Source organism: Chroicocephalus ridibundus, chromosome 5 (genome assembly GCF_963924245.1).
Source record: "Chroicocephalus ridibundus chromosome 5, bChrRid1.1, whole genome shotgun sequence".
NCBI lineage: Eukaryota > Metazoa > Chordata > Aves > Charadriiformes > Laridae > Chroicocephalus > Chroicocephalus ridibundus.
Genome location: NC_086288.1, coordinates 18,772,319 through 18,786,105, shown reverse-complemented (window position 1 = coordinate 18,786,105; position 13,787 = coordinate 18,772,319). Strand labels below are relative to the sequence as shown.

General features: G+C 39.3%; 1 protein-coding gene across 1 annotated transcript in view; it reads right to left on the bottom strand.

Moving 5' to 3' along the window:
- Positions 1-4,309: 4,309 nt before the first annotated feature.
- ANKRD50 (ankyrin repeat domain containing 50) overlaps positions 4,310-13,787 on the bottom strand; it is a 42,948-nt gene continuing 33,470 nt past the window's right edge. The window contains exons 4-5 of the mRNA XM_063335965.1: positions 9,670-13,217; positions 4,310-7,324 (exon numbers count right to left, since the gene is read on the bottom strand). Coding sequence (XP_063192035.1) covers positions 9,673-13,217 — 3,545 coding nt within the window. The 3' untranslated portion in view covers positions 4,310-7,324; positions 9,670-9,672. The remainder of the gene's footprint in view (positions 7,325-9,669; positions 13,218-13,787) is intronic.

Sequence of the window (13,787 nt, the reverse complement as noted above, 5' to 3'; positions counted from 1 at the left end):
GTAACATTCCCCTTGCTTTATCTTTCAATCAATTCAGAGTATTACATTAGGAGAACGCGAAAGCTGGCACGCGTGCTCAACACTGCTTCTCACAAAGTCTGAAAAACTCTGCGGTCTTTCCATATCTGTCAATCACGTTCCTTGATAAGTCTAATTTTTTTTTCCAACAGGGGTTTTTGAAAGATCTGATCGCAGTAGCAAAAATGAACATGATGATGCACAGAGCTTAGTGAGCTCTTCCCCCATGCCATGCTCCTCAAGCCCAGACGCAGTGAGGTTGTCCTCTGCCCAACCTTACACAGATCTGGGAGCTGAGAGGCCTCCAACTCGGAGCTGACTCAGCTCCGACACAGCTCCAGCAGCTGGCCAAAGAGCTGGAGCCGGCGGCACCCAGCTGTGTGGACAGCCTCCAGCCAGCCAGACTGCAAGTGCAGAAAAAGCAACTAAAAAAAAAAAGCAGGAGATGAGTTAGCGCCAGACAACAGGTTATTCAAGGCGGCAGAATTGCCTAGTGCTGGGAGAAACCTAGGGGCTTTTCCTGATTTGGTTTTTGGCCTCTTAAGTCACTGACATGACTAGCATTTCTTTATCTCAATATTCCTCTTGTCTTTTCTGGAAAGTGTTTTGGGATTTACTAGTAAAAAGTAACACCTTATAAAGAGCGATACGGAAAAACAGCAATCTAATTATTACATTATTATTATTAAAGCAATCTCGAGCATTGCAGCATTGCATTTAGTCCAGATATACTGCTGGATAAGACTGGACTGTTTTGTACTTTGGGAAAATACAACAGTAAACTGAATAGCCAAAATAAAGGAAGAAGACAGAATAAATCATAATAAAGGTCCACTCTGTCTTTGTCATCTATGAATAAAGCTTTGAATTTTAAACAGTCTCCCTATGAGGTTGCTTAATATTCACCAAGACATAGCAAGTACACAACAGCTGTGCTCACAGCCTTAACTCATAATGGAAAGAAGAGAATTTTATTACTCACATGATTTATTTTTTTAAATTTCTTTCCCCCTGGAGATACAGACTGAAGACAAGTTACATCAAAGAAGTCAAAGGGAAAAAAAACCACAAAATGAAACCCTAACAAGCTTATTCTGTTTTGTCCCCTGAACTCTCCTCTCTGGAATCTTGATATTTTCAGACTATCAACTTCACCAAAAAATCTGTAGTGTAATCGGGAACCGGGAGGTTCCTTTGCTGACAACCTCCTTTAATAAAGGCACCACGCATCTTGCAAAGGATTCTTTAAAAACTTCCTGCCCTCTCCAGCAGCTCCAAATAAAATAGACCGCCTTTCTCAATACAGATCTGGCAACGTACATTATCATCACCATTCTAGCAGTAAAAAAAAAAGGAAAGTCTTTAACATGGTCAAATGAAATACTATGACTATTATAAATACTCACTTTAACTTTCTCTGGTTTGTCCTTTCCATTACACCCCTCGCCTGCTAATTTGATCAACACTTTTCTCTGTGCTTCTCTTTTGGGAATACTAGCTTTCACGCAGAAAAAAAATAAATGTAACAGCCTACGTACAGGTGCTGTTCCCCAGCAGGAAGCGTTTATGATTTGTCCTAGGTCTGTAATGAATAAAATTTAATTAGAAATACAACCATATCTTTAAATCAAATCATAACCCTACTGCCAGGCTTTGACAGGGGAAACTGCTATAGGTGCCTGGGACAGCTTTCAAACTTTTTGCATTTTTATTCGCTCCCAAACCAACTTGTGAATCAAAAATTTCTGGCCTTAAACCCACTAACTTATTTAGCTGAAACTTTAGAGTTGTGGTTTTGAGGCTTTTTGATTTGCAAATGCCTAAGGCCCCTTTATGAATTCAAGTCGACTGATAATAGGTTTGCTTTTTTTTTTTTGTTACTTTTTTATGAAGCCCTTAAAATTCATTCATGAATCATGAGGGTTTTGCAGACCACAGCTGGAAAACCACTGTTTGGGGGGCAGCAGCTTGCCCGTATCATGCGAGCCAGAACACTCATCTTAACTCTGTGACCTATCATCATTTAAAAAACAAAATAATAATAAAATTTAGGAATAGTAAACAGAACAGACTGAGATGAGGGTTTCTGGAACCTGGGCTATTTAACACAGACCAACCACAAGTAAACCAGAAGAACCTCTGCAGCAGACTAACAGGCAATAAGAACAATGCTGAACACAGTTACAGACTTGGAAGCTAAAGACTGTAGCCCTCCCAAACCAGCTAGTCAACCGAGTTGAATACTGCTCCTTTGTAAAACCACTTTCTTCAAGAAGATTCTCGGGAAGAATTTATTCTCCTTCCGCACCCCAAAACAGCAGACCGTGTTCTGAATAAATATAGTCCTTCAGCAGAGATCGACTCTTACTGGCAATGCGCATCTACCTGATATTCCCAGTGGCCCTGGGTTGCCTGCCCTCTGGCTAGAGATCCAACACGCTGCTGCCAGCGGGCCGTCAGGGATTCAGACGTAAAGCCTGAATTAGTCCTTCAATTAAATAAAAGAAACCGTTAAACCAGAGATAGCTGCTTGACACCTTCCAGATTTGAAGAACTAGCAATTATTTTTCTCATTAGCTGTATCTGGCATAGCTGTTCCCTGCATCATCCCTCCCCATCTCCCGGTTTTTCACGGATGTGCAAGAACAACGGTGGAAGCTACAGTAGCTCAGGCAGTCCCCTACGCAAACGCGGGAGCAAGCCCCAAAAGGCAACTACAGAACAGACTGGGGAGTCCAAAATGAAATAACAAGGCATGGAGCTGAAAAAAAAGGTCACAAAACAAACCACAAAAACCTGTACTGTCTTCTTAATCCATCAGAACGGTTACAGGACGCAAACTAAATTCCTGAAGATGCAAGATTTTATCACAGGAGTCCATTAGAAGTTATTTTTCTCTAGCTTAAAATCTACCTGTAATAGCAGTTCTATAACTTGGCTGGTCTAATACAAACTTACAAAAGTAAAAGTGAGAACAGTAGGTCTTTCTGGGACACCAGCAAATTAGATTTTCGTTCTAAAGGTCAATTTGTTTATATTACCTACATATAAATTTGGAGACTTCTTTAACAAAATGATTTACCAAGGAGATTTTTCAGTCCCATACCCTATTTCTGTGACTCTTTGTAGCATAAAATGATTAGGATTTAGATCAATACCAAATTCTCATTGCTGTCTCTCAAAGGGCCTCCAACTGAACAAGCTTTAGTTCGCTGTGCCAACTAGTCCCAGCTTTCTTTTGGAAAATACAGGTAATACACAAGCCAAATTGTTGCAAAGATCCCACAGAAGATGGGATGCATTATACAGTATGATTGTTTATATTCCATAGAATAAGAGATTAAAACCAGGTGTTGAATAATTTTATTTAAATATTATTACAGTGATTATCTGAAGAAAATGCGTATCTTTGGAACGTAATATAACTTACTCAAAGATTAATTCAGTGAAAATGATTCTTTGCCTCAATGAAAAATAGCCACTGAACTAATGCATCTCATACTTCGTTACTTCAGACATAAAGAATTTAACCAGAGGGCCAATAATTATTGTGAGAAACCAAAGAAATATACAGATGACAAGTCAACAGTTACTGACAATTTTGTTTGTCATTCTCCTAAATCTTAGAAATCAGTCGACCCTTGAGCACCGACCGCTGGCAGCAGTGTGTACCTGAATACATGGAGATAAACCTGACCCACCATTTGCAGAAGGCACAGCCAAACTCTTCCTTCACACTCAACAACTCTCCGCAGTGAAATCATGATGGGGATATAATCTAAAGCAGACGTGAGACAAGGGACAAATGGGATTATTGCAATGACTGGAAAATGTCTCTCTCCTACTTTTTTTAATAACGAGTTCAAGACAAATGAGTAGCCACCATCAGCAAGTGAGCTTTTGCTTAAACTGAAAATACTACAAAGAAGCACTGATCAAAGAGATAATTAACAAATATCATTTGAAGTAGCAAAGAACTTACAGCAACTGAAATATTGCATGTTTTGGCCCTCCTGGTATATATGGTTTATAATAGTCATTTTAAACAAAAGAACACACAGTGAATTTTCTCCTGCAAATGCTCACGGTTGACTCAGATTAATATGAAAAAGGTCAGCTGAGTAATAAGGGAGTTCACAGGAAGTAACATCAGGGTCTGACTTCTGCTAGCCCTCACTGCCTACTGGACACATACATCATGTTTCATTAAATACCACACAAGTGTTAAGTTTAAAAACCTTTTCCCGAGATGTCCCAGGAAATGAGGTAGTAAAATTAAAAGAGTTAGATGTCTGCTGAAAAGCAAATATATTTATTATGCACTTTCATATACACAGGGATTTTCGCTTAATATAATACAAGGAATAAAATAAAAATTTTACAATGTGAAATTCATTCAATGTACATTAAAGGCTATTTACAACCCACTCCAGGAAAAACAGTCCATCTGCAAACCAAGCTAACTGAGGAGTTCAGATGGGGAATATTAAGCATAACAGACATTTGCATAGCAGAGTAACTGATGAGGGAAAATACCTTTTTATTTTTAAATAAATGGTAATGTTTTCAATACTGATCACAGAGAAGACAAAAATGCATCAATTGTGCCTCTGTATCTCTTAACGCATTTCTCTTTTGAAGAGTTTTTCCACATGCATACAGTATTGATATCAGTGTCCACAAAACAGTCTTTCCCCTAGCGCTCCCGTCAAGAATTTTAGACGTCTTGTGGAGATGACCTTGGAAGGACCAGTGAAATGGGATGAAGAGACACAGGATTCATGTTTTATTTGGGTTTTTTAGGTCGTGAGAACTGTTACATAGCCAGAAAAAACTGTGCTGAGTCACAGCAATGCAACTCCATTCACCTCCACTTGATTGTGCAGATGTGAAAGAGCAGAGCAGAACAGAGCAAACAACAGGGGGAACAGCAACTTTTCTTTGTACGCAAAACCCTCACAAATGATGATATTAAAAATCACACGCAATAGCAACGTGGAATTACACAGACCTTCTAAGAAAGGAGATGTTTTAAAGCAATTCATGCTCTGTTCCCAAGTGATATTCAAAATCTGTAAGAATTGTCATTCTGAAAGCATTTTCAACAGGTCTACTTTCTGGTGATTTGGGTATGAGCTTTCCCCACCAACTGTTTCAAATGTAAATATTATTCACACAAAAACCATCAGGCTATCTAGAAGTTGTGGCCCCTTGTGAAACTGGCCATATTTTTATGTCCTCTGTCCACAAGGTGCAATTAATAACAACACAATAAAATTAAATAAATATAATCCCAATGACAGTCAAGGTCAGTAGAAAAATGACGGCATTCAGGGACCCCTTTCTACAGAACAAAACACATCTAATAACTAAGAAAAGTTGTATTCTTGCACAGTATTGCAAATGTACTGTACTTGAGGTTTGGAACAAGTTTGCTGAGAACATTTTGGTACTTTCTCTTTGCTGAGCCACTAACCCTCTTTAAGGCCATTCTGCCAGACTCCTGTTATGTTTATTTTATAATTGTCCCACGGGGACAAGAAATTCAACACATGAAACATTCAGAATAATCACTATTGCCGTGTGTCAACTTTTAACATCTAATTTTACTATATGCTGAATGCCTGACTATAAAAGATTCTTTTTACATTTAGTAACAAGCAAATAAGAACGGAGGTGCAAGATATTTAAAAAAAAAAAAAGTTCTGATGATTGTTAATCATAATAACAAGACACAGAGCCCTTTAGTGCCTCAGAATATGCACTACGTATACATCCAGGGGCCATTTATCAAAGTTTAAGGATAGCCGCACATCTAATCAATCCTCTATGAAAAATAACCTCAGCTTTCTATCACATTATTTGTGGAATCATCAGAATTAGAGTATGAAAAAGATGAATCCTAAGCCTTTAGAAGTAATACTCACATACAAAAATAGGCTTATTTTCTAAAGAGCAAGGCTGTGTAATGGTGAATAGTAGAATATAGCTTGCATTTTTAGGAGAAAATAACCCACTTGTTTCATTTTATCACCCACAGAGCTGTGCAAGATGTGCACATTCAAAGGAAAAATTCACACTGTTCACTTTCACAACAATGGCCTTGATTTTGCTCTCTTTCATATAAATAAAATTCTCCTGCCGTAAGAGTGGGGAACCAGCTTTCCATTATCCATAGACGGACTATCCAGGCTGCTGATTAACCATGCTCCAGGTACAGAGGTACTCACGCTGGCCCTACCTAATCCACCCGAAGCAGTAACCACATTCATAGAAGTTTGTGCTTTAAAGAGTTATTGTCTCAGGACTAACTCAGTAATCTCTGTACTCCCCAGACAACGGTATTAGTAACCGTTTGCTTTTCCACTGTACTCTCACTGTCTATTCTCTCAGCCTCATCAACAAAGCACCTGTATTTTCCATGGTTTGTTTTACTGACATTCTCAATACAGTCCTTTACCTTGGAAAAAACAAAGAGCTGTTTCTAACATATAAAGATATACATGAAAGCAGGATCAGACCTTTTACTTTAGCACCTAAAACATACCCATATTCAGTTACCTCATTACCATAAAAATAATGGAGGCTATTTAAGATCAGATGTCCAAGACCAAATTTGCCTATTGCTTTCAGTGGTCACAGTCTGGCATCCAGATTTGGTGCTGTAGTACCAGATAGTGGATTTTGCCTTTTAAAAAGCCCAAAGAGACTGCAGATGGTTGCAGTCTGACTCCTTTACTACCACTGAATGGCTATTACGCAGACAGAACACACAAGTACAGTATTTATAAAATACCGTTACAAGACTTGTATTTCTGGAGAGAACTTTTTGAAGTACACAGGGAACTGACCATACATTACAACAATGCAAATGTGACATACTGTTTGCTTATTTTCTTTAGCCACAGGAAAACAAATACAAAAAGCACTGCCTTTCCATACACAGTTCGCTGTGGCACATGCACCTCTACCAAGCATTCTGGAATAGAAAACCAGAATTCCTTGTTCTTACCATTTTCAGCTGTTGTCAGGGAAATAAAGCATATATCTTTCTGCAATTAAAAAAAGTGCTCATTCTGTGTATTAAATACAAAGTACACAAAATAAAATTTTGAAGCACAGAGGGTTATACTGAGAAGGCAGCCTGAAAATGTAGGCATGTTACAGTAATTAAGGTAACTGTACTGCAGTAATCACATTCTTGAATTTCTAGGTGGACTAAACAAGCATCGTATGCTTTCATCCCAGCCAGCTGATAAATCATTCGGAGCAGAAGCGCTTCTGTTCATAGCATCATGGAATTGGCCTAAAAGTAGAAAATAGAAACATTAAGTTTTGCAACACTCTGTAATACACACAGTTTGTCAGAGCGAGAGCTATATCATTTCTAATTAAAGTTAAAAGCACGCAACAACATACCAATGATGAAAAGTATTTCCTGTCTAACTCAGATCCTGTGATTGATTCCCTGTGCTCTCTACCATCCAAAGCAGCTACAAGGTCGCCACAGCAGGAGAGCTTCCTGAATGGAGCCTGGAAGCAGCAGTCAGGGAAGAAAAGCAATTCCTCAGGTGCTCCAGTAGAGTATTTCTGATGTGATTCTCCACAGGTGACTAATTTATTCACTGGTCAGGGAAATTACTGTTTTTGTGCTCGAGACTTGGCAAAAGAGGAGGTAAATTATAGCCTGCGCCAAGCAATTCATAATCCACATAAAATTGTTTTAAATGTCCATATTTAAAATGAAGCTATGAAAAATGGTTAGAGAAAAAGCAAAAGGAACTATTTAGTTATCCATCACCTCATACGCTTAGCCACTTGCATAAATAAGTACTTCAAAGAGAAACCTCCTGAATTTTCAGTAAAGCACTATTTGTTCCAGATAAAGAAAAGCCCAATTTGAGCTTCAAAATTATATGTGGAATGTTCCGATTTTTTTATATACCTTGGTTACATTTTAAAATCAAGAAAGATGGAAAATTCATCAACGCTAGTCTTTTGATGACAGGTCAGGTCAAATCAATACATCCTACGTCAGAGCCATACAATTTATTTACCGTAAAGCGTAACATGAAAGCAAGCACTGAACATCAGAGGCAGTACAAGAGAGTTAGGAAATACAGTTCTTAATTATATACTTTAATATGTTTTACGGAGGCAGGAAAAAAAAGACAAACAAATTTAAATCCTGTTTGGACTTGATGTAGAAGTGTGGGAATCTAAAGTCCTTTTGACTTTTATGAAAATTTAGGGCCCATTCTCTCTTACCTGCTTATTCCTCTCCATGCCTGATCCCTGTTGTCCTGCCTCTTCACTTTTGTCTGCCCCACAGCTCATCTTACCCTTTGCTAATATAATTTTACAATAATTTTAACAAACGCGCAGGCGCTAGTATATAGCTTTTTGAAACACTGTATCGTTTCAAATATTTTAATTTAACCAGAATGCCAACCCCAAGAAACCATCTTGGAGACCTGCACAGTATTTTAACGCTCTGCAATTCACAAGAGACCTGGCTACATCCAGACAGATGCACTCCATTAAAGTGAAATCCATTTCCAGGACATTTCAGGAAAAACCCTGTCTGTGTTTTTGACAGCTGAAAGCAACCCATTTGTGGATTCTGCACCACCTGCAATTGTCCTAGAAACCTGCAGGCTTTGATGACTTGCAGCAGAACCGAGTCAGCTAGCAAGAACATTGTTGTTCTAAGGAGCAGCAGCCTGGTCTGTCAAAAATGCAGCATTTACACAAACAAAAAATATGTTTTAAAAAATAAGCAAATAAGCAGTAAGAGATGGGCATACATTTCAGAAAGATGCTGCTTATTTGAAATTCAAATTAAAAAATATATTAATTATTAACACATTCTCAATACCCTAAAAAAGATAAACCTCATCAGAAATAGGGAGAAAACCAGTCCTATTTTAGCTGACTCACTGTCAATTCAGGTCTGAAAAAGCTAGATAAAATTCCTTTTTCAGCTTAAAATTCAGTATGAGAGGGAAAGCGAGAAACCTAAATGAACTCCACTGATTAAGAACTACAGGATGGTCAGAAAATTGGTACCATAACATGGCTTCTAATCTTGCTCTGAGGAATGCCATCTCTCTTACAGGAGGGTTACCTTCACAGTAACAGAAATATAAAATCAAAGCTTTAGTATAGTATTTGTAGATAATATTCTACTGAGGTTTTACATTTAAAATCCAAATTCACAAAAGTGGTTGCCTGTAATTTACAAGAATCTTCAGAAGCTTCCTGAAAAGCACTTTTCTAAATAATGAAATAATTACTGCATCTAAAAATATCACGTATTAAAATTCCCAGCTATCCTTATGTTTGAAAAGAAAATTCCAAATCAATGCTACATGAAACTTGCTGTATTATTCAGTCACATATCAAAGACAGTGGGGTAATATTTGAGCAACCAGAAATCAACAGAAAATATGTAGATGAACCAATTCCTCTATGGCTGATGCTGTTAAACAACAGCAAAACAAGTACTTGCCAGGTTAAGATTTTAACATTAATGGTTTTCATTAAGAAAGCGATTATGATGATAAATGACAACGAACCCTAATTTTAGCATATTTAAAATGCACATGATGAAATACACACATTTGCTTCCTTTGTGACTGGATAAGTTACCTTTTATAATGGTGTTTCCTTCTTGTAGTTGAAACTTGGGTCGCTACCTTCAATCTGAAGTTTTAAGGCTTGCTTAAGGCTGAGTTCTGTCTCTGCAGGAGGATAGCCTTCCAGTACTTCCTGATGCCCTCTATCCTGCACTGTTCGTGGCACAGAAACCCTACCAAGAAAAACCTGATTGCTCTGAAGATGGTAATTTGGATTCGTCATAATTCCATTTCTCTTCTTCTGCTCTCCACTCTGTTGGTGAATCAGGAACTGTTGCTGAGATCGACCAACTTCTTGCTGGGCTGGCGGGACCAAAATTTTGCACTGTGGCTCTGGCGGCATTGATTTAAGTGGCACACTTGTGCCAGATTTGGCAATAGGTACTCGTTTATCAAACTGAGTCATTTCATACTCTAACACTTTGGGTTGGGAGGAACTACTTTGTTTTATTTTTTTTCCAGCCGATCCAGATTTGCTGGAGTTGTCCGTTTTCCCCCCCTTGTTAGCTTTAGTTGATTTCAAACTAGGTTTTACTTGGCTCCATTCAAATTCACTACTTGGTGAATTATGATTTTGACTTAGGGAATGAGTTGTGGAAGAAGGAGAAACAATAGACTGCCTACTTCTGCTGCGTGGCAGGGAATGCTGCTGAATTTGCTCTGTGAATGACAGGCTGTGGAAACTATCAATGGGCACTGTCTGAGCAGTCGCAGTCGATGATGTGGTGCGGAGAGAAGAATTTTTGGAACTTTTCAGGGAATTATTTGATAAAGATGACTTCTGACGGTCAACCGTAGAATCAGGCGACTCTGAAGGGGAACTGAAGGCATGAGCAGGCCCATTAGATAAGCCACGCATACTAGGCTGCATATCTCCACCAGTACTCCCTGAACTATTTGACTTCATTGTTAAAGACTGCATTTTAGAGGAGACCGACTGTAAGGGTTTTTGCTCCATTGTGTGGACTGGAGACGGAGTGCAACCATTCAGAGTAGATGCACCATATTTTTCCAGTAATTTAATAATCTGAGAGTGTCCATTTTTAGCTGCAACACGCATAGCAGTGCGCCCAAACTGGTCGGCATGATTTGGATCAGCACCATGCTCCAATAATATCTGGACAACGTCAATGTGCCCTTCTTGGGCTGCAATGCAGAGTCCAGTAGCACCTTGATTACACGTATGGTCAACCAGAGCTCCATGCTCAATGAGAAGCTGCACTACCTTCACATGACCTTGCCATGCAGCAGACTGCAAAGCAGATCTCTTCTCATTATCTGCAGCATTCACATCAGCATGGTACGTTATCAGCACCTGTACCATCTCCAAATGGCCCTGCCAGCAGGAAACATGGAGTGCTGTTCTTCCTTCAGCATCACTTGCTTCTACGTTTGCACCATTTTCTAAAAAATACTCCGCCATCGTAAGCTGGTTTTCTAATGCTAAGATATAAAGTGTTGGCCGGCCATCAGCATCTTTGTAGTTTACATCTGCTCCATGGCTGAGCAGTAGTTCAACTATATCTCTGTGACCTTCTAAAGCAGCAACCCGGAGAGCATTTCTCCCATCATAGCCTCTCTGATCAATGTTGGATTTATTTTCCAGTAATATCTGCACACAATCATAGTGACCTTCTTGTGCAGCTAATATAAAAGGTATACGTCCATCATTATCAATTTCATTTGTTCTAGCACCTTGTTCTATAAGAGCTTCACATATCAACCTGTGACCTTCAAAAGCTGCCATGTGCAAAGGTGTCCAGCCTGCATCATCTCTATGATTTTCATCTAGCCCCCTGTCCAGCAGAGTCCGTACTACTTCAACATTGCCTTGTGCAGAGGCTATGCTCAGAACTGTTCTCCCTTCGCTATCAATGCTATCAACAGCTGCACCCCAAAACAAGAGAGTATTTACAACTGAAGCATGGCCCATGGAGGCTGCTGCCAGAAGTGGTGTACGACCATTGTTGTCTGTGTGATCAACATCAGCTCCTCCTTCTAGAAGCAGATCAACAACATCTACATGTCCTTCATAAGCAGCTACCAGCAGCGGAGTCATGCCGTCTTTATCGCAATGGTCAACTTCAGCACCACGGTCAATTAGAAGACTAACCACGGAGGCATGTCCCTTACTGGCTGGTACACAAAGCGCTGCGACAGACAGCGCAGTCCTTCCATCCACATCCTCGTGGTTTACCTCCGCACCATGATCCAGCAGGTGCTCCACGATCTCTTTATGCCCCATGTAGGCAGCTGCAATTAAAGCTGTTCTGCCCTCATTATCAGCTTTATTAACTTCAGCACCATGTTGAAGCAGATTCAGCACAATATCTTCATGTCCTCCCCAAGCTGCTGCTCTCAGTGCCGTTCGACTATCAGCATCTGCACAGTCCACTTTGACTCCAGCATAAAGGAGCGCAGAAACCACCTCCGTGTGCCCACCCCATGCTGCAGATCGCAATGCTGTCCAGCCATCATGATCGGTGTGATTAACATTAGCCCCACATCCGATCAAGCAGTTGACAACCTTGGTATGTCCCTGTCGAGCAGCTAAAGTAAGTGCTGTTTGCCCATGAGTATCTTCTATCTCCAAATCTGCTCCCCTTGAAACCAGTAAGTTAACGACATCGAGATTGCCGCTGTACGCTGCATTGGCCAAAAGCGTTCTCCCATTGGAATCACACTGGTTTACCGATGCTCCATTGTCTAACAAGGTGCGAATGGAATCTTCTCTCTCCAGAGCCTGACGAACAATGCAAGATGTGCGGTCATCTTCACTGTTGACATGAGCACCAGCTTTTACCAGCAGCTGTAATACTTCTTGTTCTTTAGGAATTAAGGTTGACAGGGAATCTTTCACAGGTGTGCCATTCCATATCATCCATAAAGCCAGCTCGGAAGTCTCTAACTGTAAGTTTGAATTAATTAGATGCAATGCAAACTCTTGAGCTTCTAATGGTGTTAAATCCTTTGCTCGGCAAGTGTAACTCATTGCCAGCATTCTGTGTCCCTCTGCCGCATTACACAAGTATTTCTGTGTACAGTGCTTTACATCTAACAACCATTCTGCAAAACTGTAATGAAACAAGATTTTTGTATTTCCAAGTCCATCAATAAGGACTTTTGACAGGACATCCAATTTGCGTTGAAAGTCTTCCATCGTCAACATCATATTTTTGGTCCACACTGCATGATACAATTCCGTTGTGGTTAATGGCCTACAGGCTGCGAGAATGACATTAAGAATAGGCTGGACTTTTGCAAATTGTTTTCTCACAAAAAGCCTCTGACAGAGCCAAAGGTATAGGCCATTTAATGTTCCTGGAATATCACGGATCTCTCGTAACATAATAAAATTCTCCACAACTCCATCTAGGACACGTTCCAGGTACAAAAAGCAACCACTGCTTTTGATGTGAAGCTGATTCAGCATTTCTGCAGTTTCTTTTGTGAGATGTTGTCTCAGTGCTTCTTCCTGATCTAAACGATGCAGAATATATTGTTGCACATCTTTCACAATATAAGCCTTTCGTAGATCATCCAGACTTATTTTTCGAAAACCTATTAAAAGGGAAGAAAGTTATTATTATTTCTGATCTGGTTTCACTGTACTGAATGTTAAAAAAGAGACACATATTTTTGGGTAGGGAACACCCACAATAATATATTTTGTGTGTACACATGGTGAATGTAAATTAATAATAAAAGCAGAGAACCTTGGTAATAGACACATTTTTATGATAATCTGCTATAAGAAGAAATACATGCTACTAACGAAGAAAATTTTAAAAATCACTCTGAATCAGGCATTGTGTGTCTACCTTGGACAACAGTGAACACCTAAGCAAAACCACCAGAACTGCAATCAAATAAGATTATTAAGTATTATTATATTATTAAAGGAATAATCCCTTCTCCAATGTGGTCGACAATGGAATTCCAAATAATTTTCAGCTATTTAGATTAAGACAACTATTATGTAATTATAGAAGAGGTTATTCACACCTGGTGCATATGCATGACAAAATGTGCATAAATCACTTTAATTTGAGCACCTTAGTTTCTTTGAAAAGCTTTTATCATATAGAAGAGAGAGACACTCAAAAATAGTTTAAATATCTTCACACCTCT